The sequence below is a fragment of the Acinonyx jubatus genome, chromosome E3 (genome assembly GCF_027475565.1).
Source record: "Acinonyx jubatus isolate Ajub_Pintada_27869175 chromosome E3, VMU_Ajub_asm_v1.0, whole genome shotgun sequence".
In the NCBI taxonomy this organism is placed as follows: domain Eukaryota; kingdom Metazoa; phylum Chordata; class Mammalia; order Carnivora; family Felidae; genus Acinonyx; species Acinonyx jubatus.
In genome coordinates this window covers 29,703,951-29,728,625 of record NC_069398.1, presented here as the reverse complement: position 1 = coordinate 29,728,625, position 24,675 = coordinate 29,703,951, and the positions used below count along the sequence as shown (strand labels likewise).

Here is a 24,675-nt window from a genome sequence, read left to right as displayed (position 1 = left end):
ATCATGATGTTGGTATTAGATATCCCAGAACCTGGAGAAGTTTTCTTTGGTAGCTTTTCATTCCCTGTTACATCCTCAGTGATTGACTATTATCAGTTTGCAGTTGATCCTGAATGCTCCCAGAGCTGTCTGGGATACTAGGAGACAGTACCTTTGGGGAGCTAGTCAGAGACCCTGCTCCCTGAAACAGGCTTAGATAGTTTTGACAATGACAGGCCACAGGTCAGAGCTCCCAAATTGTTACCTCCTGTCAAGGTACCTCCACGCCCATTACTAGATTTATATTTACACTTCTCAGTGCCCAGAATATGCTTTTTATCCTGCTAACTGGAATTTGCTGATTGATGGACTTGTATTCTTAGGTTTACTATCACTTCTGGTTAAATTATAGCAGTGGAGTAAAGTGGGTAATGGGAAAATCAAGTTTGATTCCTAGGTTTTTGGCTTGAGCAAAAGAGTGAATAGAGGTAGACTAGACAGATGGAGACCACTGGAAGACGAAGGAGCAAGGGGAGGATTTCAGGCAAAAGAGCATGTTGGAAGGGTTTCAGATGAAGGAGTATGGCATCTTTGAGGTAATTACACTCTCTGGAGTAATGTCTCACCCTAGGAAGTGGGATGTAGGCAACTGAGGAAATTTAAGAATGAAGTTCCAAAGAGGCCCCTGAGGTATCATAACTGCAAAGCACAATGGGATTCCCACATCTGAAAATGTAATCTCAACGATTCTTTTCATTCATTCAGTAATACTATTGCCAGGTGCTAGGTAGGATGTTCAGTAGTAGTAGCCTGTGGGTACAGTTAACATACAGGAATCAAACCATTAAGCAATGAAGACTAAAGCAGATTAGTTACCAAAGCAATGGCTTTGGAATTAGACTTACCTATGTACTTTGCTGTTTACTAGCTGTGTGACTTTGGAAATTTTACTTAGCCTCTCTAGTTTCCTCGTCTGTACAATGGTTAACAGTAGCATGAAAATTAAATAAGATAATGTAAAAGGTACTGGTCATATATTAAGTGCCAAAAAATTACTATAAACACCAATATAAAAACCAGTGAACATATAAGTGTTTGGCATAAAATCGAAAAAAGGGAACTAAGGAGCAAGCAATTAGCAGTGCAGGACTAGCATTGTCCAGGGGAGTACCCTGGATTTGGAGAGCTTAAATATGAACTTGAGAGACCATCAGGAATCCTAGACTGGTAGGAATTGCCTCCCCTTAGGCACTCCTTACTGGAGTCATCAAACTGTGACATCTGTCTCTTTTTGCTAACATTTGTATCCTAATGGTATCACATCTTACACTCCCTTCAAAAATTCAAGTGCATGGAGGAATGAGTGTTTAATCCCAGACTGGAAGGATGATTTCAAGCAGATGGTGCACTGTACAAGTCAAAGAAATACTGGAATTTTTCATTTTGCTGATGGATCTCATTCACTCTTCACTTTTAGAAAATGGTTAACCTCTTATATTTGTATTCCATCCATGTTTATAAATTTACAACTTGGGCATAATGACAGTGCCTGTCTTTCTTTCCTGCACTTGCTCATTTACAAATCTCCACTCCATCTAACCATTGTCCTTCCTGGGCGCAGTTTGACTCGACGCTTTGGTTTGAACGGGCCAGGGTTCTAAATGCTGCCTTTACTTGCTTACTGAGTCTGCAGTTTCTGGCACTAAAATTACACTAAAAATTACACTAAAATTCTTCATGGGATTGTCGTGAAGATTAATGAGATAAGGTCAGTTTAAGTACTCCATAGCTGGTAACTGCTATTTCGGAGTTTAGCAGGAAACTCCCCTTATCATGAACAAATTTCCCTAACATTTTTACTGTTTCAACATGTCAAATATGCCCCTGGCAAACTCCGGGCACTGTAAGCTCTTTGAATCTTGACCTTATTTCTAAGGCTTTTCTTCCTGTTTTAGCCCATTGGTACAGATACGTCCTGCTTACTTATACACTCGAGGCGCAATTGGGAGGCGCTGGGAGTAGTGAAGGGGGAACACTGGCCAAGTTGAAGCCGCAAAGGGAAAGGACTGGCTGGACTGCGGGCATAGATATGAAATTCGGGCCCCGCAGGGTCCCCGACTTGTGATTTGGAAGAAGAGAGAGAGGTGAAGATGGGTGGTAAAACGGCAAGGGTCAAGGGAGGAGGCAAAAGGTGTGCACACGGGACAGTGGCGATGAGAAGGAAACCAATTTAGACCCTAGGTCCACTTGGGCAATGAAAGGACATTGCCCATCCTCTCTCAATCCGTCCTTGGAGAAAGACGAACGCCAAAGGAGGCCCCATCTTCACACCGCTCCCGAGTCCGGCTCCCCAGCGGCCCTGGAGAACCCACGATCGAGAGGAGACCTCCGAGCTGCCTAGACGGGACCCGGAAGTGCGCGCCGGGGAGCCCGAGTTTCCAGTCCTGCCCCGGGGGCCGAGGTGGCCGTCGTTGCGGAGCGGCTGCGCGAGTGAGTGTCGGGGCTACGGGCCGGGGCTCCGGGTCTGCGCCGTGGCTGGGGGAAGCTCGGACTGCGGCGGGGGGCTCGGGCCAAAGGGATGCCCGTGGTGCGGGGTTGGGGCCGCAGGCCTGGCCGCGCCCCCGGGCCGGGGCCCAGCCGGCCTGGGGAGAGTGAATTGGGAGCCTCTCCCGGGAAACCTGCCGTTTTCCCTGCATCTGCCCTCTTCTCCCTCCCTTTTCTGAAGTGACTGCCCGTCCGTTGTGTCGCGCTCTGAAGACATTTTAGGGGAAGTCTTGGCCTTGGAGCAGCACCGGGGATTGGACCCAGCCCATGGAGAAGCTGCCTGAGCAGATGTCCCCGGAGTCCCTGTGCCCATCCTCCGAGCAGGAGCCTCGAAAGAGCAAGGGTGAGGAGCTGACCTAGCTGGCTTTCTTTGTCTAAACTTAGTCCTTCCGACCCGCGGCCTCAGATCAGATGGACACGATTGTCCTGTGAAAAACTACTGCTTTTTTTTTTTTTTTTTAACCAGAGGCTCTATTACCTGTAAATAAAGCCTGTAACCAACGTTTTCTCTCTGTGTGGAGCAGATCTGCCGCAGCAGCACTATCCTAGCATAAGTCTTGGAGGATCTGTCATTCCAGCACCTGCTAACTTGCTTGGCCTTTGGAGAAGCTCACTAAATGTGTGAATAAAGAAATGAATGAACCCAGCCAAGTATGTCCCATACTGCAAATAACCAGTTAAGGAGCGGGCTCCTCCACTCATTCTACCCAAGCTCTCCTTCATCGTTAGGGAAAATACATTTACCACCCGAGGTATAAACTCCAAGAGGGTGCCTTTCCTGTGGAGTACAGTAGATAAGACAGCCACTTACTGATGGAAAATGAGGTTAAGCTATAGGTATTAACATTTTTATTTCAATCTGCTATCCCCTCATTATCTGGTGTATGTCTGGCTATTAAAAAAATGGATATGGATGATTTAATTGGAGACATAGACTTAGATAATCCACATCAGGGGCTCTGAGATGGCTTATGTTTGGGGAGATTTTCTTTTACAGATTTATGTGTAAAAACTATGTTTTCGGGCTAATTTTTAATTTGGCAAGTATTTATTGAGCTTTTATTGTGAGGTGTTGAGACTAAGTTGAAAGAAAACCCAACCCCTACTCACCCACAAACTTAAGAGTTGAGTTAGGGGGCGCCTGGGTGGCTCAGTCGGTTAAGCGTCCGACTTCAGCTCAGGTCACGATCTCACGGTCCGGTCCGTGAGTTCGAGCCCCGCGTCAGTCTCTGGGCTGACAGCTCAGAGCCTGGAGCCTGTTTCAGATTCTGTGTCTCCCTCTCTCTCTGCCCCTCCCCCGTTCATGCTCTGTCTCTCTCTGTCTCAAAAATAAATAAACGTTAAAAAAAATTAAAAAAAAAAAAGAGTTGAGTTAGAATAGTTAACTGAGAGGCTGTGGGTTAGTAAACAAGGTAGAAGTTCACAAGGGACATCCCTGGGAACTGGGTATTGGCCCAGGAAACCTTAGAAAGTCACAGGTTTGGCCTGGAAAGAATTTAAAGTTCAAGGAATCAAATTTTAGATGAGAGGGGATAGACACCACAGGCTCCCTGTTGTTAGTCTTTCTAAAAGGCCAAGTACCTGTACTCACCTTATTAAAACACTCATTTACTCCTGTTAGTTCACAGCGCCCACTGCATCCAGTCCATACTCCATAACTTGGCATTCAAGGCCCTCTGCAGGGTGGCCTCAACTCAACTTGAGAGTCTTTCCTTAGTGTTCCCCAAAATAAACCGAGCAAGACTGGTGTGTCTACACAAGGTAATGCTGAAGACACTTTGCACTATCTACTGTTGTGCCTCTGTGTCTTTTTCTTAATGCATTGCTGTCCACTACATTCTCTGCCTATCCAAACGCCACTCATCCCAGCGTCCCATGCAAGACAGCCTCCTCCATGAAGTTTCTGAAATAAACAGTTGTAAGCGACATTTACATGAAAACCTGCAGGACTTGGTGGCTGATTGAGCATTAGGGGGAAACTGGGTATAATTGCCTTTGTTCCCTTCACTGTCATACCTCTTTAAAAAAAATCTTCATGAGTTGCTATTATCTTTGGAATGCAGGGTACTGCTTCTGCTCCATCAGAACTGATTACACCCAGGTTGCCAGTGGCTTACCTATAATGAATCCATTGGACACATTTTTTTCAGCTTTAATTTTTTGACCCCTTAGTATTTTCTGTTGATGTGATCATTCTTCCTCACACCTCTTGTTCTTTGGTTTCAGAAGCATCATTTTCTTCTTGTTTTCCTCTTGCCTTCTCCGGGCCTTTCCCACTCCTGTTTCTCCACCTGTTTTTAAATGTTGATTTTCCCTAAGACTGTTCTCAGCCCTCTTTTTTCACTCCTGTGCATGATCCTGTCCCCTTCCAGGACAAAACTTGGGAGTCATACTCTACTATTCTCCTTCCCTCCATATTCAGTCAGCCACCACATCCTGTCAGTTTTTCTTCAAAAAGTGCCTGATTCAGTTGTCTGTCACTGCCATTTCCTCATTTTAGTCCCTCCTATTTTTCTTGGATTGTTGATACATCACTATGCTATTGGTCATGCCCTCACTCTAGGCTCTCCTCTATACTGCTGCCAGAAGAATTTCCCTGGGAACAAATTTGATCATGTTAGTCTTTGCCTATAAAATAAAGTGCAAAGCCCTGGGTGTGGCTTATATGCCTCTTCATAGGTGGCTCTACTCTACTTTTTCACTACATCTCCTGCTTCCTGCCCACATGGAGCATACATTTCAGTCATATTGAACTTTTTTTCACTATTCCTTAAACTTAGTGTTCCTTTTTAAGTTGCTGAGCCTTAGCATATGCTATTACTTGTTTCTGGAATACTCTTTACCTTGTATATCCTGATCATAGTCAAGATCCCGCTCCAAGTCATTCTTTGGGGATGCCATCTCCAATCACCTAGGTAGGGGTTGTCCTTCCTAATTCTGCTTTGAGGCAGCATTATAATCCTTCTACCAGTATCCTGCACATAGTGGGTGGTCTATATGTTTTTGATTGGTTAAATCAAACAGGAAGTGTATTCATTTCCTAGGGTTGCCGTAACAAATTACCACAACTGCATGGCTTAATACAGCAGAACTATATTCTCACCATTTTGTAAGCTAGAAGTCCAAGAGGGCCTATCTACCTCTGAAGGTTCTAGAGAGGAATCCGTCTTTGACTGATCCTAGCTTCTGGTGGTCCCCAGCAATTCTTGGGGCTCCTTGGCTTATGGCTGTATCATTCAATCTCTGTCTCTGTTGTCACATGACCTTCTTTTCTGTGTTTCCATATCTGAATCTTCCTCTTCTTTCTCTTATAAAGATATCAGTCATTGGATTTAGCCCCAACCTCCCAATCCATTATGACCTCATCTGAACTCTGCAAAGACTCTGCTTCCAAAGAAGGTCACATTCTGAGATTCCAGGTAGACATGAGTGGGGGGGGGGGGCATTATTTGACACAGTACAGTATTACTCATTTCTCCTGCTGTTAGAAGTGAATATACTTGAGATCACACAGCTTTGTAGTTAAACTACTTGAAGAACTGCATAGATTTCCCCCTTTCCTCTAAATTAAAAGCAGATCAGCCAAGAAACTTTCTTTTAAACCTTTGTCCACAGGGACACATTTGATTTGCTTATTTCAGAGGACAACTGCTCTCTTCTTGGGCTTCTCTAGCTCTGTCTCAGACTGGCCACTGTCTGTTGAGGTGTTCTAGGGGGCCCTGCTGCCTACCAGAGTTTGGATCCAAGTTTTTGATATTTTTTCTTTTTTTTTTTTTTTTTTTTAGTTTTTAAAATGTTTATTATTTTTTTAATATTTATTTTAGAGAGAGAGAGAGAGATAGACAGAGCGTGAGTGGGGGATGGGCAGAGAGAGAGGGAGACACAGAATCCAAAGCAGACTCAGGCTCTGAGCTGTCAGCACAGAACCTGATGCGGGGCTCAAACCCATGAAGCGTGAGATCATGACCTGAGCCGAAGTCAGATGCTTAACTGACTGAGTCACCCAGGTGTCCCTAATGTTTGTTTATTTTTGAGTGACAGAGAGAGAAGGAGAGAGAATGAGCAGGGGAGAGGCAGAGAGAGAGGGAGACACAGAATCTGAAGCAGGCTCCAGGCTCTGAGCTGTCAGCACAGAGCCCATTGTAGGGCTTGAACCCACAAGCTGTGAGATCATGACCTGAGCCTAATTCAGATGTTCAACTGACTGAGCCACCCAGGCACCCCCTTCTTTTCTTTAAAAAGAATTTTGTTTTAAATTTTTTTTAGAGAGTGCAAGCAGGGGAGAGGGGCAGAGAGAGAGAGAGAGAGAGAGAGAGAGAGAGAGAGAGAGAGAATGGGAATCTTAAGCAGTCTCCACGTTCAGTGCAGAACTCGATTTGATGCGGGGCTTGATCTCACGACCCTGGGATCATGACCTGAGCCAAAATCAAGAGTCAGATGTCTGACTGCGCCAGCCAGGTGCCCCGATATTTTTTCTAAAAGTGGCTCTAATCTATGAAGAGATCTACCTCTCTGAATTTTATTTGAGCCTCAGTCCTGGAGACTTTTTATAAATGGTCTTTTTGGAACCGTCAGTGATTTATAGATTCTTCTCTTGATGGAGGGAAACTTCCTTTTAATGAATTGCCGGGAAATAATCAGGAGCATTTTGAAGCACCTAATGTGCACAGGACTCTTTTCATAGTAGTGGGCTTGGAGAAAAAGAAATGGAAGACATCTTTGATTCTGAGATGCTTTGAATATAAATTGACACACACACACACACACACACACACACACACACACACACAAAAATACTTCTGAGGAGAGGCCCAAAGACTGTGGTTAAATACCATGAAAGAGGTAGGAACTGAATGCTTTAGAGATTCAAAGGAGAGATCACTTCCAGCTAGGGTTAGAGCCGGGTTAGGTTTCAGGAAGGAGGCTGCCTTTGAGCTGGGTCTTGAAGGTCTAGGATTTTGATAGGTGACATTAGAATGGAGGCTGTTACAGGTGGAGGAGAAGGATGTGTGTGGGGATATACATGTTCAGGAAATAGTTCACATTAATTGGAGTATAGAGAAGACGTAGCCTGATATTCCCCATTTCAGGAGATTGGGAACACAATCCCTTCAGCTACTTAACCCAGAGAGAAACAGCTTCTCTCATATTCATATCCAGCAGTCAGTACTCCTGTCCACACAACCGTCAACGTTGTTTTCCAGAATCCAAGTAATTCTTACTACCTTCTCCACCACAGTCTTGGTCCAGGGTGCCATCATCTTTCACCTGAACTATTGCAGCAGCCTCCTGGCTGGTTGTCCTGCCTCTACCATTGCCTTCCTACAGTCTATCCAAAATAGCAGCCAGTGTGATCCTGTTAAAATGCCAGGCCTTGTCTTCCTCTGGTCAAAAGCCTCCTGTGGCTCCCCATCTCACTCGGTGAAAGAACACCTCTTCCAGTAGCCTATAGGGTCCTATGTTCTTTGATTCCCTTTTAATGTCTGTGACCTCATTTCTTACTACCCCTCCCCCTGCTCATTGCATTCCCATCACATTGCCTCCTTGAACACCCAGGGCCTTTGTACTTGTTATTTCTTCTATGTGCAATGCCCTTTCTCAGATACCCTTATCTCCTTCAAATCTTTGCTTCAGTGTCATTTTCTTAGTCCTTCTTTGACCATGGTATGTAAAATTGGAACCCTTCTGCCCACTCCCTCCCCCTGGCACTCTACTCTTCCTTGCTTTCTCTATGGTACGTGTATCTTCTTCCTCTAAGAGTATGTAATTTATAAGGTTTCTTGTCCAGCTCCCTTACTAAAATGAAATATCTTAGAAGGCAGAGTTTTTGCCTATTTGCCCACTGGTGTATCTCAGCACTTGGAACTGTACCTGGCATGTTGTTGGTGCTCAGTAAGATGGATGTGAATGAGCGAAGTGTCACAGGACTCAAAGAGGAGAAGTATTGAAGAATTCTACAAGGATCACTTTCAGCCAATGAAGAAGGTGCTATTGAATGGAGCCTGAGAGCTGTAGGATTTGCATTCTTGACTATGTTGGGCAGGCTGTCAGATCCTCTGTCTGTCGGCCCAAAAAAAAGGCTCATCCTCTAGCATGCCTAAGCCTTCACATGTTGTTGGAGACAACAAAGCGATTGGTTCAACAAAAAGAAAAGGTTTGGTGTAGGGGAGAGGATCAGAACAAGGCTGGAAAGACAGAGGCCAGGTCAGGGAGATACAGAAGAAACCCTCATTTGGCCTCAAGACCAAATGGAGGCATGCCCAGGCTATTGCTCTTTGACTTTTGATGAGCTGATGAAGACTTTATTAGCTTCTCTGTCTGATGTCTCACCTTATTAATGATCCCAGTTTTGAAGGGCTTCTGGGTTTAGATGCTCCTAGGCCTGTGGGACAAATCTGGAAGACTTAGAAAGTTCTAGAGTTAGGCTGTCCAGTAGGGTAGCACCAGCTACAATGGGCTAACTACATTGAAATTAATTAAATACAATTAAAAGTTCAGCTCCTCAGTTGCACTAGCCACATTTCAAGTGCTCAGTAGCCATCTGTGACTACTGGCTACTGTATTGGAGAGTGCAGATGTGGAACAGTTACATAACCACAGTAAGTTCTGTTGGATTGTGCACAGTGAATGACTTGAATTTACAGTACCAGTTCATTTTGGTATCTTGCGAAAAAGAATTGGCCTGCCTACCTATTTGTTTGGGCTTGACTGATGCCTTTGTCACTTTTTTTTTTAAAGTACCTAACTTTTTAGACCTAGTCTCTGTGTTTGCAATTTGTGTGACTTACAAGGTAAACAGTTAAACACATGTGCAAATGGATATAAAAACATTAACCCAGTAGTCCGTTCACACTGTTAGAATGGCTATCATTTAAATGACAAGAAGTAACAAGTGTTGGTGAGGATATGGAGAAAAGGAATTCTTATACACTGTTGGTGAGGATGTAAATTGATGAACTACCAATAGAACTACCATATGATCCAGCAATTCACTTCTGTGTGTTTATCTGAGGGAAATGAAAGCACAAATCTCAAGAAGATATCTGCACCCCCCATGTTCATTACAGCATTATGTACAACAGCCAAGACTTGGAAACAGCCTAAGTGTCCATCGATGGATGAGTGGATAAAGCACATATGGTATACATACAAATATACATGTGCATACACAGTGGAATATTGTTCAGCCATGAAAAGGAAATCTGTCATTTTTGGAAACATGGATGGACCTTGAGGATATTATGCTAAGTGAAATAAATCAGAGAAAGACAGATACTGTATGATCTCACTTATATATGACATCCAAAAAACAAACAAAAAAAACCCCACCCCAACTCTTAGACACAGAAAACAAACTGGTGATTGCCAGATGTTGGGGGTGGGCCTGGGGGAATTGGATGAAGGGTGTCAAAAAGTAGAAACTTCCAGTTACAAGCTAAATAAGTCCTGAGGATGTAATGTACAACATGGCAACTATAGTTGATAATGCTGAATAGTATGTTTGAAAGTTGCTGTGAGAGAGGACCTTAAAAGTTCTTATTACAAGAAGAAAATTTTTACAAATGCAGTATCTAAATTGAACATACAGAGGATGAGAGCATATCTGGATGTGGAGAACAAGTGATAAGACATCACAGATAATTATTAAATTCCTTCAATAAAATGACTATTACCAAATAAAATCAGAGCTGTTTATATTCTAGGCTTTCCCTGCTGATGGAAACGCTGCTTTGGATATTCCTCAGCACTCCCTTCTTTCAGAAAGATCCCTCTTGGTAGAGGGCCTGCTTTCTCTAATACCACTGCGAACAAAACAAAACAAAACAAAAACAAAAACAAAAACTTCTCTAGCTTCAGTGAGCCTTATTTCATAAGTATTTCTTGAGAGGAGGAATGTATTAAACAGGCAATGTTTTTCTATCATGTCTCCTTTAAATGCAGTTAGGGTGCAGGGTTTATTTTTGTATGTTCTGTTAGAGTTGAAATCGACTTGGAAATATTTCTACTCCATGCTTCATATTTAAACAACTCTTCCTCTTCTCCCCTTTCCTTTATTAAATCTTCCCAATTTGCAGTATTTTTTAAAGATGCACATAAGTAGGTCTGAGTGTGTCTGTCCATGAGTGAGCATCTGTGTATAGAGAGATGCTCTGGTGAAGAAGGTGTTGGCATTTGATGATGTGAAGATAGTCTTCCCTGTTACCTCAGAGACAATCACGAGGCCAGGGTACCATGTAGACAGAACCTCTGGGGTAGGATACTCCTCTTTAATTGATTTGTTTAGTCCCTTCCCCTCCCCACACAGAGACCCCAGAATCTCCCTTCTAATGTTCTGAGATACTTCCACTTCCCCCAAACACCGCTTTCCTTTCTGCTAATCCCAGTACATCTGTCTGGTTAGCTACTTCATATGTAAACCCTAATTTTAGTTTCCCACTGCTTTCTCCAATTCTGCGCAACTTGTATCCATCTTTTCTCTGTACTGCAAGGCCATTTTTCATACTTTTTGTTGAACCAAATCCTTCTTGCATACTCTGACCATCCTGTTTCCCACCAGGAATTTTTCTTATTACATTTTACCTTTTTTATATTTTCTGTCAGATGGTGAGACCTGGACTGAGGATCAATTAATTATAAAGCAGAAAAGTCTTGAAGTAGGGCTACACTACCTGAAGGAGATGAATGTGAACAAAACAAACACGAGGGGCCTTATGAATGCAGATGAAACTTCTGTAACGTCATAAACTCTATCCAACAGCCACAGATTCTTAATTGAAGAGACATCCCAAATGTGTAGTATTTGTGGAAAGTTATTTAGGTGAAACTCATACCTTATTCAGCATGAAAGAATCCACACACAAGGGAAGACTTTTGAGTGTCATGAATGTGGAAAAACTTTTGGCCATAGTTCAAACCTTACCCAGCATCAAAGAATACATACTGAAGAAAAACCCTATGAATGCAGTAACTGTGGGAAAGCCTTCTGGTGCAGTTCACACCTTATCCAGCATCAGATAACTCATACAGGAGAAATGCCTTATATGTGTAATGAATGTGGAAAAGCTTTTGTTCAGAGCTCAAGTCTTACTTGACACCGGAGAATCCACATGAGGGAGAAACCCTATGTGTGTAGTGAGTGTGGGAAGGCCTTCAGCCAGAGCTCAAATCTAATAGAACATCAGTGAGTTCACACCAAAGAGAGACCATATGAATGCAATGACTGTGGGAAGGCTTACAGTTGTAACTCGTACCTCATTGAACACCACGGAGTCCACACAGGGGAGGCTCCTTATGATTGCAGCAAGTGTGGGAAATCTTTTAGTAGGAGTTCACTTCTTATTAAACACCATAGAATTCACATTGGAGAGAAACCCAATGAATGTAGTGAATGTGGGAAGGCCTTCAGTCAGAACTCTCACCTTATTCAGCAGCAGAAAACTCACAGTGGAGTAAAAGCTTCTGAATGTAAGGAGTGTGGGAAAACCTTCACGTACAGTTCATGCCTTTCTGATCATCTGGGAATCCATATAAGAGAGAAACTGTGAATGAAATGAAGATGGTAGATGGAGCCTTTGGTCAGAGTTCAGCTCTGATTGAATGCCAGAGAGCCCACATGGGGAAGAAACCCTTTGGGTTTCATGAGGGTGTACAGCCTCCAGTCCTGGCTCAACTCTTATTAAGATGTGAAAATCCAGATAGTGGATAGATCTCACGGATGTGTTCAACACATGAAAACCTTTAGACAGAGTTTCCACCTTATTCAGCATCATTAGATTCACCTTGGAGGAAAGTGTGTCAGAGAGAGGTGTGAAAGGAACCTAATGCAGCACTACCAAGGTGATGGCTAAGTGGAACCTTCAGTTAGTGCTGCTGTTTATTTGATGTTTAGGATCTGCATCACAGGGAGATTCTGTGGTTTGCTTTTCAGATCTTCCCAGTTGTCTTCTGAAAATGGAATGAGTCAGATCCACTCCAGGGAAGAAAGAATCAGGGAATTCTGGATTCAGACTCATAGATCAGGAAAGCAGCAAGGTGACCTTTGAACCCAGTAGTTCTCCTTCTAGCTCATCTATTCTGTTGTAACTCTTTTTTTTTTTTTAATTTTTTTTTTTAACGTTTATTTATTTTTGAGACAGAGAGAGACAGAGCATGAACGGGGGAGGGGCAGAGAGAGAGGGAGACACAGAACTGGAAGCAGGCTCCAGGCTCTGAGCCATCAGCCCAGAGCCCGACGCGGGGCTCAAACTCATGGACTGTGAGATCGTGACCTGAGCTGAAGTCGGACGCTTAACCGACTGAGCCACCCAGGCACCCCAATTCTGTTGTAACTCTTGATGGAAGTGACCCTTGGGTCTTGGACCAGCATTTCACTCCTCAGTGTCCTGCAGATTATTGAATCTCTTGTTTTATATGACCTAAATGCACTTAATAAACAGGCATATTTTCTAGGCCAAAGAACTTCAGTATGACATGTCACGGGCTTTGTTATATGTCAGCTTGGGTAGGTTGAAATGCACTTGCCAGACTTCCCTTTCCTGTAATTTTTGGTTCTTGAGGGCTAGAGAGGGAGATTCTTGGGAGACTGGGAGGGCAGAAAAAAAGCAGCAGTTATTTTGTAACTCACCCATGTCGTTGCTAGTCAGCAGCTGGGCCTGCAAAGGGTCCACCTTCCCCTGGATCCTCCTTTGCCTTCCCTAGGTTGTGTGTGGGTGTGTGTTTGTGTCCTCGTGGTTTTACCCCTCTGATTGAATCCTAGTCATACTCAAGGTCACTGTTCTTGTGACAAGTACACATTTATTTTAAGTTTAGGTGGAGAGAAATGGGTAACTTCTGGCTGTTTTTGAAACAAAACTTCAATAATAATTTTCAAGATTTCCTTTAAGAAAAAGCCACAGTTCAAACTCCTTTATAACAAAAATTACATCATAACCTGAGGCAGAGCTTCACTACTGGGTAATTGTTGAGGAAAAAATTGAATAGTGTGATACATAATAGATCATTTTTTTAAGGATTTTTTATTTTGGGGTGCCTGGATGGCTCAGTTGGTTGAGCATCTGACTTCAGCTCGGATCATGATCTCGTGGTTTGGGAGTTTGAGCCCTGCATTGGGTTCTCTGCTGTCAGTGCAGAGCCTGCTTCGGATCCTCTGTCTCCCCTCTCTCCTCTCTGTCTCTGCCCCTCCCCCACTCATGTGTGTGCTAGCGCTTGCTCTCTCAAAAATGAATAGGATTTTTATTTTTAAGAAATCTCTGCACCCAAACATGGGACTTGAATTCATGACCCTGAGATCAAGAGTCACATGCTTCACCAGCTGTGCCAGCCAGGTGCTCCCATAATGGATACAATTAAAAAAAACACACAAAAACTTTTGAGTACTCATTACCATGAATATTTTTATCACTGAAAGAAATCCCAAAAATATCTCTACTGGGTAGTACATTGTTAGATTTATTCTAGGTATCTGAGAAAAATACCTACTTTGTTGTAAATGCTTATTTTTTATCACAAAAAAATAAGATTGTTTTACCCCTAGTCTGGATTAATGATTATTTAAAATATCAAGTGAAAATTATACTTACATTGTAGACTCTTAAAATTGAAACTTGCCTGTCCTGCAGCCTCCATGCCTGGTCTGGTGCTGTGCACACAGTAGGTATTGAGTGGATGGCTGTTGAATGAATCTGTTTACTGGACCCCAAAGTCTTGTTGTTTGTCTCAGCTCTTCTATCTACACTCCTCTACCTTCCTTTCTGTATAATCTGGAGGTGATTATTAGCACTAACTAAGGGTCACCTTGCCATCTAGATGTCTCGAGTATGGACTTGCACTCTGTGAGGCCTGGTCTGACCTCTGAGCTGGTGTGCCCTCTTACTCTACTCGGCATGTGACCCTTCTCGAGTCCCTCCCCACTCCTTTCACCACAGAACGGGCCCTTTCCTTCTGTGGGGTCTTGAGAAGCTTCAGGGATGAGGCAGGGCTTGATGAGTTGGGTTTGAAGGCTGGGCAGGATTCTTTTTTTTAAGGGTATTTATCCATTTTGAGAGAAAGAGAGAGAGAAAGCACATGTCGGGAGGGCAGAGAGTGCGTGAGAGAGGGAATCTCAAGCAGGCTCCACACTGTCAGCACAGAGCCCAACGCAGGCTTGAACTCATGAACGGTAGGATCATGACCAGAGCCAAGATCAAGAGTTGGACGCTTAACTGACTGAGGTGCCCCACAGACTGGGCAGGATTCTGACTGGCAGAAAAGAATAGCAGGGAGGGGCATCTCAGGACAAAGTCATTGTGCAGGGTCATGGGCCAGGCTCCAAGGGTGGAGGTGTCCGTGGAGACCAGGAAAGGAGAGCAAAGAGTTTGTCTAGCCGTATCAAAGGCACTAAAGTAGTGGGGGAGCGGCTCCTGGCTGGCTCAGTCAGTGGAGCATGCAACTCTTGATCTCAGAGTTGTTAAGTTCAAGCCCCACGTAGGGTGTAGAGATTACTTAAAAAAAAAAAAAAAAAAAAAAGATGTAGGAAAAAAACCCACTAAAGCGGGGCTCTGGTTCTTTGGGCACAAGTATTACTAGTGGCCAGAAAATTGACTAAGCTGTTAGACCGCAGGTGAACACGAGGTCAGCCGCTCATCCAGGTTGGCCAGGCTTTTCTCAGTCTTAATATTGGAAGTCTCACATCTGAGAAAATGCTCAGTCCTGTGCGAACCAGGATGACTGATCACCTGAAGCCATAGTAACCCCACATCCTTGCCCACTCATGGCTCCTAGCTGCAACAGGACATGAGAGAGCGGGAATTCTTAACTTAGGTAGCATACTGTATCACCTGGGGGGCTTTCAAAGTACCTCAGTCCCAATCTCAGAGATTTTATGGAATTGAGTATGACCTGGATATTGGGATTTTGCAAGTTACCAGCGAATTCTAATGTGCATTCAAGGTTGGGAACCTATATATGCAATAGGGGACAACAATGCTTCACAGGTGCTGAAAGACACAAAAAGATCACATAGGATGTGTGGCGTAGTCACTGAGGGCTAGCAAGAGGGCTGGACTGCGAGTGTGGAGCACATCAGGAGCCTATGTGAAAGGAGAGAGAAGGTGTCCCAGGTGAAGGAGCTGTGGGGCCCTGGCATTGGGAATGGAGCCAGCTAGTGGGTGGATTCCCTAAGTGCAGTAAACCAGGTCTGGGGGCTGGAGAGCAGAGGCCTGCTCACTTCCCAGTTCTGTTAACTGGTAAAACTAGTTTGGGTTTTCCCTTGGGAGCTCTGGCCCAAGGAAGCACAGAGTCTGGGGGAAGTCAGAGCTCCAGCTCATGGGGACTCCACCCCATTTTCCAGCAGACAGTTATTCTTGCTTGTCCTCTACCCTGGACCTGGGAAAATATGAAAATGCTTCCAGAGGAGGCTATAACCTAAGCCTGTGCACACATTCTAAAATCTCCAGTCCTGGAGGGGGCTGGCCTGATAGTTCTTAGCCATGCTGTGGGCGCAGCCTTGGGCTCCCCTGAATGAGAGGTTCTTCCTGTGCTCTGTTAGAGGATGGAATCTGGGAAAGGGAAGATAGTAAGAGGAAGAGGAATTTTGGCATTGGCGCCCAAATATGACTGCTTTAATTTACCAGAGGCCTCTCATGGCCCTTAGGATGTAACTCTACAAGACCCTTCACGTCTCTGCTCTGCCTATTGACGTCTTCAGTTCTCTGGGGGCCGCTCCTTCCAGTCATTTTGAAATTTGTTGGGTCCTTGAACACAGTATTTTTTCAAATGTAGGTCAAAGCAACTAGTGGGTCAGAAGATTAATTTATTGGAGTGAGTTGCAACCAGCACTGAGGGTAAAAGAAAAAAGTAAGCATGACTGGACTGGGGTAGAAAGCATTTGTGTGCATTGCACGTAGCTAAGGGAATTGAGATTTTTCCATGTGCACATGTACACATATGTGCCATGTATAGTAGTTCTTGCTGAAGAGCAGGTGAAAATCTTTGCACAATGCAATCCCCTTTTGGGAATAAGATTCCATGTAAATCCTGCCTCCTTGCAGGTCTTCCCTTGGGCTGAATTGTCCTCTGCTATCCCTGTAGCGTGCTATCCATCCTTTGTGTACTGAGCACGTTTTTTAAAAAAGTGATTTATTCAGGTACTGGTCTCTGTGCTAGATGGCAAGTTCTGCGAGGGCAAGGACTGTACACACAGAACATTGAACGTCGTATCTGTCATTAGAGAAAGCACTTTGATGCTGCGTGGCTGAGTACTTTAGGTTACTGCTGTGGATATGTTCTTAGCCAAGTTTCTTTTTATTTTTTTCCAGTTTTTTTTTTATCTGAGAGATTTCAATATATGGAAAAGTTGAAAAATGGTATAAATGAACACGCTATATATCCTCTATGTAGATAAGTAATTATTATCACTTGTCCATATCTACTTTCTATCCATATAATTTTTTTCTGAATTATTTGAGAGCATGCATGGACATAACCTTCACCCCTAAGTAGCATGGCATGCTTCTCCTACAAGTAAGGTTAGTCTCCTACATAATCGCATCACTTTTAACATACTTAAGAAAAAGAATTTAATTTCCTAATAACATCTAAAATGCAGTCTACATTCAGACTTTCCCTGGTTGCCCCAAGAATGTGTTTTATAGCAATTTTATTTCTAATCAGAAAAAAAAAAACAAAAAACCAGGGTCACATTGCATTTGGCTTTATGTTAATCTAGAATAGTTCCTCTGCTTTTGTTTGTTCATTTGTTTGTGACAATGACTTTTGGAGGAGTCCAGAACAGTTATCCTTTAGAATTTTTCACAGAATTGGTTCCTGTTGTCCTGTGGTGGTATTTAACTTCCCTCCACCCCCCTGTATTTCCTCTAAACTGGAATGAGGTTTAGAGGCTTGATTAAACATTTTTGGCAAGAAAACCTCATAGGTCATGTCTCCATACTGTAATGCCTCCGTAGGCAACCGACGTCATATTATCCCACCCTAAGTCATGCCGTTTATTCACCTGTTTCAGGTAGTGACTGCCAGATCTCTGCTACGTAAACGTATGTTTTCCTTTTGCAACTAGTAATTTGTAAGGACGATAAACTCTAGCACCATGCAAATAATGTATTCCCCTACAGCCTAATGTTTTTAGCAACTATCCATGATCTTCTGGGCAAGTTCTTAACCCGAGACTTTATTCATTTGCAGTATGAGGATAATAATGCCTGTCATTTGGGTTTACTGTGTAATGAGATTCAAAAGTATAACATAACAGTGCACGTGAAAATGCTGCCCTGGTCTGCCATGATTTCTCCCTTCTTCTGAAGACACCATTCCTCTTCCTTTAAGAAAGTTTTTATGTTGATCCAGATATGTAATCCAAATTGCTGACTTCTCAGTGACCCTGCCTGCCTGGCCACTGTGAAGCACAGTTGACTTGTCTTCTCTGGCCAGAGTGGAATGAGCATGTGACTTGAGCTAATCAGAATGCTTACTTGGGAAATCTTGAAACAAGGAGAGGGTGAGAATAGGCTGAGGAAAACCTTCTCTTCCTCCAGGATGACTAACTGTGAAGACTGGAGTCTGGAAGTGAATTGCTTCCCCTGCCACCTGGAGAATGAAAACCTGTCGGGTGGAGGAGATCGGAGTTATCTGTCTGAGACGAGGGCAGAAGGTTGTGGGAAGGGGGAGGGTCTTCCTGGCCTAGCTCTGGTCCTGCCAGCTGGACCTCTGCCCCGAGCCAGCTAAGCCTGTGGAGGCTGTCTCTGGGGAACATTTACAAATTGGGTTCTGAAACTTTGAGAGATACAATCCTGGACGGTATAGGGGCCTGTCACATGCTCTCACGTGATAGGTGACTGGGTGAATTAGTGGCCCATCCCATCTCGGTTTTGAATATGTCAGGGCCAGAGGAGAGGTGAGCCGGTGCCAGACATGGTACTGGCTTTTAAAAATCTTAGAGTTACAAATGCATTTGCTTGGTGAAAGCAGACTCAAAGTGGGGCGGAGTGGGGGTTGTGTGTGGTGCTGCTGGTGGTTTATCCAGCTCTAAGTGTGGCCACCCCCTACCTGTCTCCCAAAGCTGGAAGTTAGTCCTGCCCTCTCTGAAGAGTCTTCCCCCAGGTTGAAACCAGCCGCCAGGGTGAGAAGGGTAGCCAGCCTTCTTAGGGGAGGGCAGAGAAGGGGAGAGGGATGGAAGGGCCGGGAGGCCTGAGGGTGATCGGGCCCATGCACAGGACAAAGGCTTGGGAGGCTGCAGGAGTGGGGTGATCGGGGATGAGGGTCTTGGAGAAGGGGAATGAACTGGCAGGCTCCTGAGGAGTCAGGGGGGCTTGTCATTGGACGGGTCATTGGACCCTTTTAGCCCTCCAACAAGAGGAGTTACTATTATTATTCCCACTTCACAGACGAGAAAACTGACACCCAAGAAGAAGTAAATTACCCAAGGTCACCCTGCTGGTAATGGCAGAGCTGGAATTCGAATTGAGATCTGCCCGGCTCGAGATCACTTCCACCCTGTTTGGCGCACGGGTGCGCGAGGTCCGTTCTGCAAACAGCCCCGGAGGTCAGGTACCCCGGGCCGAGGGCCAGGTGAGTGGGCAGGTGAAGCTGCAGGGCCGATGAGCCCCCACCCTCCGCCCCAGGGCCCCACGCGGGCTCCGTGGGCTCTGTCAGGAGAGGGCGCATTCTTGCTCCCGCCTCCGGGCCAACGGAAGCTCTGGACAGAGGGACAAGCTCTGGGCCAAAGGGTTGGATGAGGGGCTGGCCTAGAGGGAAGCCCTGCCCTAGAGGCCCGGAAACCCCGAAGGTGCCCCAGGAGGGAGGAGAGACCACCCGGGAGGGAGCGGCAAGGTGGGCCCAAGGATTGGGGGCGTGGAGAGGGCCCCCAGCACCCCTCCCCCTGCCGCCTTCAGGCCACCCCCCAGGCTTTTGCGACCCACTGCGGTGGCGGGGCTGGGGGGATGATCAGAGGTGGCAGGGGTGGGGGGATGATCAGATCTGGGTCCATCGTTGTTTCCAGAAAATGTCACTGTGGCTTTGGGGCAAGGGAAGGGCCCAGGAGGCTTTTCAGCAGGAAGGAACCTCAGAGCAAACCCGGATCAATTTGCTGCCCGAGTTGCCACTAATGACTGGTGGGAAAAGGGAGTGAGGCACCCTGTGACCCTGACAGGTACCCCCACCATTCCAACCCAGATGTACTTTATGTCACCCACCTCATTCATCCCCTAGCGCAGGTCCCAGCTGACCCCGGGGTTGCACGGCCTGGGGGGGGGGGGGGGGGAACAGGGGTGCATTCTGGCTGCTGCTGCAGGGTAGCTCAGGAACTGTCCCAGAGGGAGCCCAGAGTGAGAAGCCTCCGCATAAGCCCTGCTTCCCAGATGCCAGTCCTCCAGGCTCCATGTAGCTAGCAGCTCTTTTACTTTCCAGTGTCACAGATCCTTTTTAAATAATAGTTAAAACACTCTGTGTAATAGTAGCTGACAGTTGTTTTTGTTTTATTTTGAATGTTTTTGGCAAAATAAAAAGTTGGCAGTTCTACATCCCCCCCCCTCCCCCCCCCCCCCCCCCGCACTCTCCCTTCCTCACACATGCAAATGAGCTTACCTAGTAGGAAGAATTCACTGGCCACTAAATTCCAAACTAGACTGCTGGCCTGGTCAGCTGAGGTGGGAGAGGCAGCCATGTGGGATTCTGGTCCTTGCCCCAGGGCTGACTGACTGTGGGATCCTGGACCAGTGGTGGGTCTTTCTCTCCTGCTCTGTTTCAACACTACAAAAGGATGTACAAATCCCCTGTCATATTAACAGGTCTATGGTCCTTCGAGTCTGGCCTAGATCAATGCACCCCACAAGTTATATATCTGTGGGGCGCAGTCATCCAGGCCCAGTGCTAAGAGCTGTTCCGAAGGTCCTTCTCACTGGTGAGCAGCCGGGCAGGGGGGACGATAGGACTGGGGTATGCCTGGCCCTGAAGTCAGCCAGGCAGGGGAGAGGAAAGCATTGCACCTTGTGACGTGTTTTTGTGTCTCTCACCCCACAGTTACCAAGAGCCTGCGAGTTCCTGTCTGTTTTCATCCCTGAATCACCCCCATTGGCCTAAGCTGGTCATGGGGCGTTCAGTAAGTGTGGAGGGAATGGATAGTGGCTGGTGGCTGGGGGGGCTGTGTGCAGTGGCCAGGACCAGGCTGAGCTTCACAGGAGAGTTGGGCTTTGAGGAGGAAAGTGGGGAAGGAGGCTGGAGGAGTTGGGGATGGCTCTGGTATTCCAGGAGTGGAGGGAGACCTGTGGGCATGGGGCAGGAACAGTGTGGGTGTGGGGACTTTCAGAGAGGAAGCCTGGGAGGACAAGGAAGGCAGATGAGATGGGGACATGGAGAGAGGGAGAGGCCGGCACGCGCTCCACGCCAGCATGTGGTGATGGAGAATGGCTGAAATGGGGAAAACACAAAGGGCGGTTTTAGACAAATTGAGGTTGCGGGGGGGGGAGGGGGGGCATAGGCAGGACACAGACCATCGAAAGACAATGTCCAGTGTCCTCCGTCCTACCCAGAGCAGGGGGGTCAAGATGTAGCCATGACTTATACCGGACAGTTTTAGAGCTAGGACTGCTCTCCGGGCCAACCGACTCCATCATTTGAGAGCAAAGGAGACTGGGGCCCTGAAGTTCAAGTGACCCATCAGTGAGGCCTGGAGGGTGGAGGGAGTGTCTAAAGGGGAGCTTTGGAGAGAGGGAAGGATGAAGTTGTTCAGGAGGGAACAAGAAAAAGTAGTGACAGGAAGGAGGTGAAAGCACATTGGGATGTTTCCAAACCACTCTGCCAGCGCTCGAAGAGCACTCTGTGTACCTGGTTATACACAGCGTGTTTGGGTAGGAGGTGCAGGAGGGCACCCGCACTCCACCCTCCACCATTAGGCTGGTCCTATTTGTGGTGATCAGCAGGTCCCACAGCCTTAGAGACTCTCCTTGCCCCGGCTGCAGTTTCGGGGGTCTGCATTGGAGCCTCTCCAGGTGTTGGGCCTGAGCATGGATGTTCACACAGGATGAGGACTGGAGAGAGCAACCCCTCACACTGAGGGCTTTGCACCTCAGACCCCAGCCTTATTATCTCTCTCATCATCATTCTGAAATCCCCAAAGCTCTTAACTGTTAGCTGCCTGCCAAGCTTAGTGGAGAGGGTCTTTGTAGGTGGGTGGTAGTTAACAGAACTGAGCAGTGAGAACTTTAGGGTTGGAAGGGTTCAGGGATGGCCCATTCCAACGTCCTCCTTTTATTGAGGTGGAAATTAGGGCTCAGAGAAGGGACGCTGCTTACCCAAGATCACCCAGTGACTTAGCGGCAAAAAAAATATTTTATGCATTTTTTTAGGTCTGCTGAAGAAGTCTGTGAGGCTGTAAAGTTTATCCAGGCAAGGAACTCAACATTTCCCGAGCCTCACATATGTGCTACCGTTTGTGCAGGCATCATCTCCTTCCCTGTGTTCCACTTGAGAAGCCTTCACTTTTCCCTTGAACAGGTGATGCTGACTTTGGAGGACAAGGACATGAAGGGGTTCACGTGGGCCATAGCCCCAGCCTTGACCTCCCTGGGCTACCTGCTTATACTGCTGGTCTCCATCTTTCCCTTCTGGGTGCGGCTTGTAAACGAGGAGTCCCACGAAGTGTTTTTCAGTGGCCTGTTTGAGAACTGTTTCCATATCAAATGCTGGAAGCCTCGACCCTTATCAGGTAAGGAGGGATGGAGGTGGGGATGGGGCAGAGGGAGATGGGCGAGTGTGGGCAGTTTGGGTGACAGAGAGGACAGAATTTAATAAACCCCTAAGGGCATTTTCTGAGTCTCTACTTTTGGGGTTAGAGGAAAGTAGTGGCTGGGAGAAGGTTGATAATATCAGGTTGACCACCAGGGTCAGGAGCAAATGTGTCAGCAACAAAGTTTATTTGCGGGGTAGGGCTGGCTCCATCTAGGATGGAGGGGCGGGGGTCCTGCCCTACTCTGTGAGGCTGGATTTCAGCCTCACTTCCAAACGCCTGTCCGACTGTGGGTGGCTGCTCTACAGAGAATGTGCTCAGGCCTGAGGACATTTCGAAGGGAATGCACAGAAATACGAGCTCAGTGGACTGTGGATGCACTTGAGGCTGTGTTTTTATAAGGGGCTTGAGAGGGTCAGGGGGATGTCTGTCTTGGAAAGGAGGTGAACCTGGGGGATATAGGGGTTCTCTCCTGATAACAGAAGAGGAGAAGCCTCTTTGGGGGAAGATGGGCCACACTGTGTGAGCTCCTTGACCTGGAGTTGCTCAGCCTCGGTACTACTGACACTTTGGCTGGAAAATCTTTGTTGCGGGGCTCTCCTGTTGTTTGCAGGACAGTTAGTAGCACCCCTGCCCTCTACGGCCCACTTGATGCCAGTAGCACCCCCTACCCTCAGTTGTGACAACCAACTTACCTCTTAGCATTGCCAAATATCCCCGGGGTGAGGAGGTGCAAACCTGCCTCCAGTTGAAAACCATTGGTTTAGCCCAAGAGTAGATTCTAGAAGTTTAGCGATACCTTTGTCTTAGGAGTTTAGTGATATGTTTGTCTTTTTGTCCCACCCCCAGCTGTCCATCTCTGCATGCTTAGAAGGCTATAAAAACTCATATTAATGGCAGCTCTTTCTGCCCATGGGTCCTGTCCCCGTGCTTTAATAAAATCATCTTTTTTTGCACCACCCCCCCCAAAGAAACCCTAAAAACCTCATTTTAACATGGGTCTGAATCATGCCAATAATAGGGGAATAAATCACCCTGTCATCAAGTCCCTTGCTCTGCTATCTTGGATCTATTTCATGACTTGTGTTAACTGGGATAATTAAATAAGCATTCCCCACAGAGTTCAGAACATCTCAACCTCACAGGTTCTGATTTTCCACTAGCCACTTATTTCAGTGGGACCAGTATTGATGGAGTTCTTCACATTTCCACATGCAACTTGTATCATTTATGTTGCTTACTAAAATGACTGTTTGTCCATCTAATTTTTTTCCCCATACACTTCCATGTCACGGGGAACAAAATGTTGGAACCAGAGCATTCATTGTTGGGGGCAAAGTGGAGGGGTCAGAGCTGGGGTCCCAGGCCATGCTGTGGGACTGAGGGTGGTAAGCTGGTGGGGGGGCTTCTCTTTGCAGGCTCTGCAGGGCTCTGTCCCTTGTCACGGGTCAGGTGTCCAGCTGCAGCCCAGCCTCCCCTCCCCCACAGTGTACATCATTCTCGGCCGCGTTTTCCTGCTGTCCGCGGTTGTCCTGTCTTTCCTCACCACCTTCATCCTGGTGTCCTTTGCATCTCAGCTGTTTCCGAGGACCCGGAAGCACAATTTGGTGTCAGCCTTCATCAGCTTCCTCACAGGTGTGGAACAGGCAGGCAAGCCTTGTTGTCAGGCAGGCCTCAGCCTTGGGAAGGGGCTGGGGAGGGGCCCAAAGGCAGGGAGATGGTTGGTCTCTGTGGTGTCAGGAGAGAGAATTTTTAGGGACCCTCTCACCTGTGGCCTTCTCTGAGGCAGCCTTCCCCCCGACCCCGGATCACAGTCCCTCTCTCTGAGGCTGCACAGCACCCTGTACTTCCAGCTAGCTCCACCCTCACTATGTTGGCTTGGGGTCATTTGTCTGGAGGTCGTTTTTACCATAATCTCTATCCCAGTGACTTTCATAGAATCTGACACAGAATGATAATACACAAGTGAAATATGTGAGTGAAATATAAGTGTTTGTTGGATGAATGGATGGAAGACACCATCTCTGCCCTTTGGAACCTTTTGACTTTAAAAGGCTGGCCAAGGCCCTACCCTGGGAGGCTCCCATCACATGGAGGAGGTGGAACGCTCACAGTGGGAAAATCAGGTTGAATTGCACCCAAAGCATCACACCCAGAGGGCCCCGTCTGGAGTCAGCCAATGGCACAGGCACAGAGGGTACCCGGGAAAGGGATTTCTGGTTATGGGGCCTCTGGGAGGTGAGGCACATGGGCTTTGAAATGTGTTGGGAAGGAGGGCAAGACAGGCATGTGGGGTAGAGGTTATTGACTCTGAGAGGGCACAGGTGTGGGCTGGAGAAAGGAGCCTCCATGTAGGAACCATACAGGCTGTAAGCCATGTGACTGTCTGATTAAGAGCAAAGGTGGAAACCATGTGAGGAGATCAAGAGTGCTTCCCT

The 24,675-nt window shown here is 46.4% G+C and overlaps 1 protein-coding gene across 9 annotated transcripts in view; it reads left to right on the top strand.

The window, feature by feature from the left end:
- Nucleotides 1–2,704: 2,704 nt before the first annotated feature.
- TMEM225B (transmembrane protein 225B) overlaps nt 2,705–24,675 on the top strand; it is a 28,059-nt gene continuing 6,088 nt past the window's right edge. Inside the window, exons 1-7 of one of the 9 annotated variants that reach the window (XM_027042177.2) lie at nt 2,726–2,866; nt 18,900–19,083; nt 20,533–20,611; nt 21,858–21,897; nt 22,006–22,216; nt 23,656–23,872; nt 24,292–24,434. In XM_027042177.2, coding sequence (XP_026897978.1) covers nt 22,009–22,216; nt 23,656–23,872; nt 24,292–24,434 — 568 coding nt within the window. In that variant the 5' untranslated portion in view covers nt 2,726–2,866; nt 18,900–19,083; nt 20,533–20,611; nt 21,858–21,897; nt 22,006–22,008. Of the gene's footprint in view, nt 2,867–18,899; nt 19,084–19,134; nt 19,664–20,300; nt 20,414–20,532; nt 20,612–21,857; nt 21,898–22,005; nt 22,217–23,655; nt 23,873–24,291; nt 24,435–24,675 lie in introns of those variants that run through there. The other 8 variants (XM_053213284.1, XM_027042176.2, XM_027042174.2 and 5 more) reach the window with 8 other exon arrangements.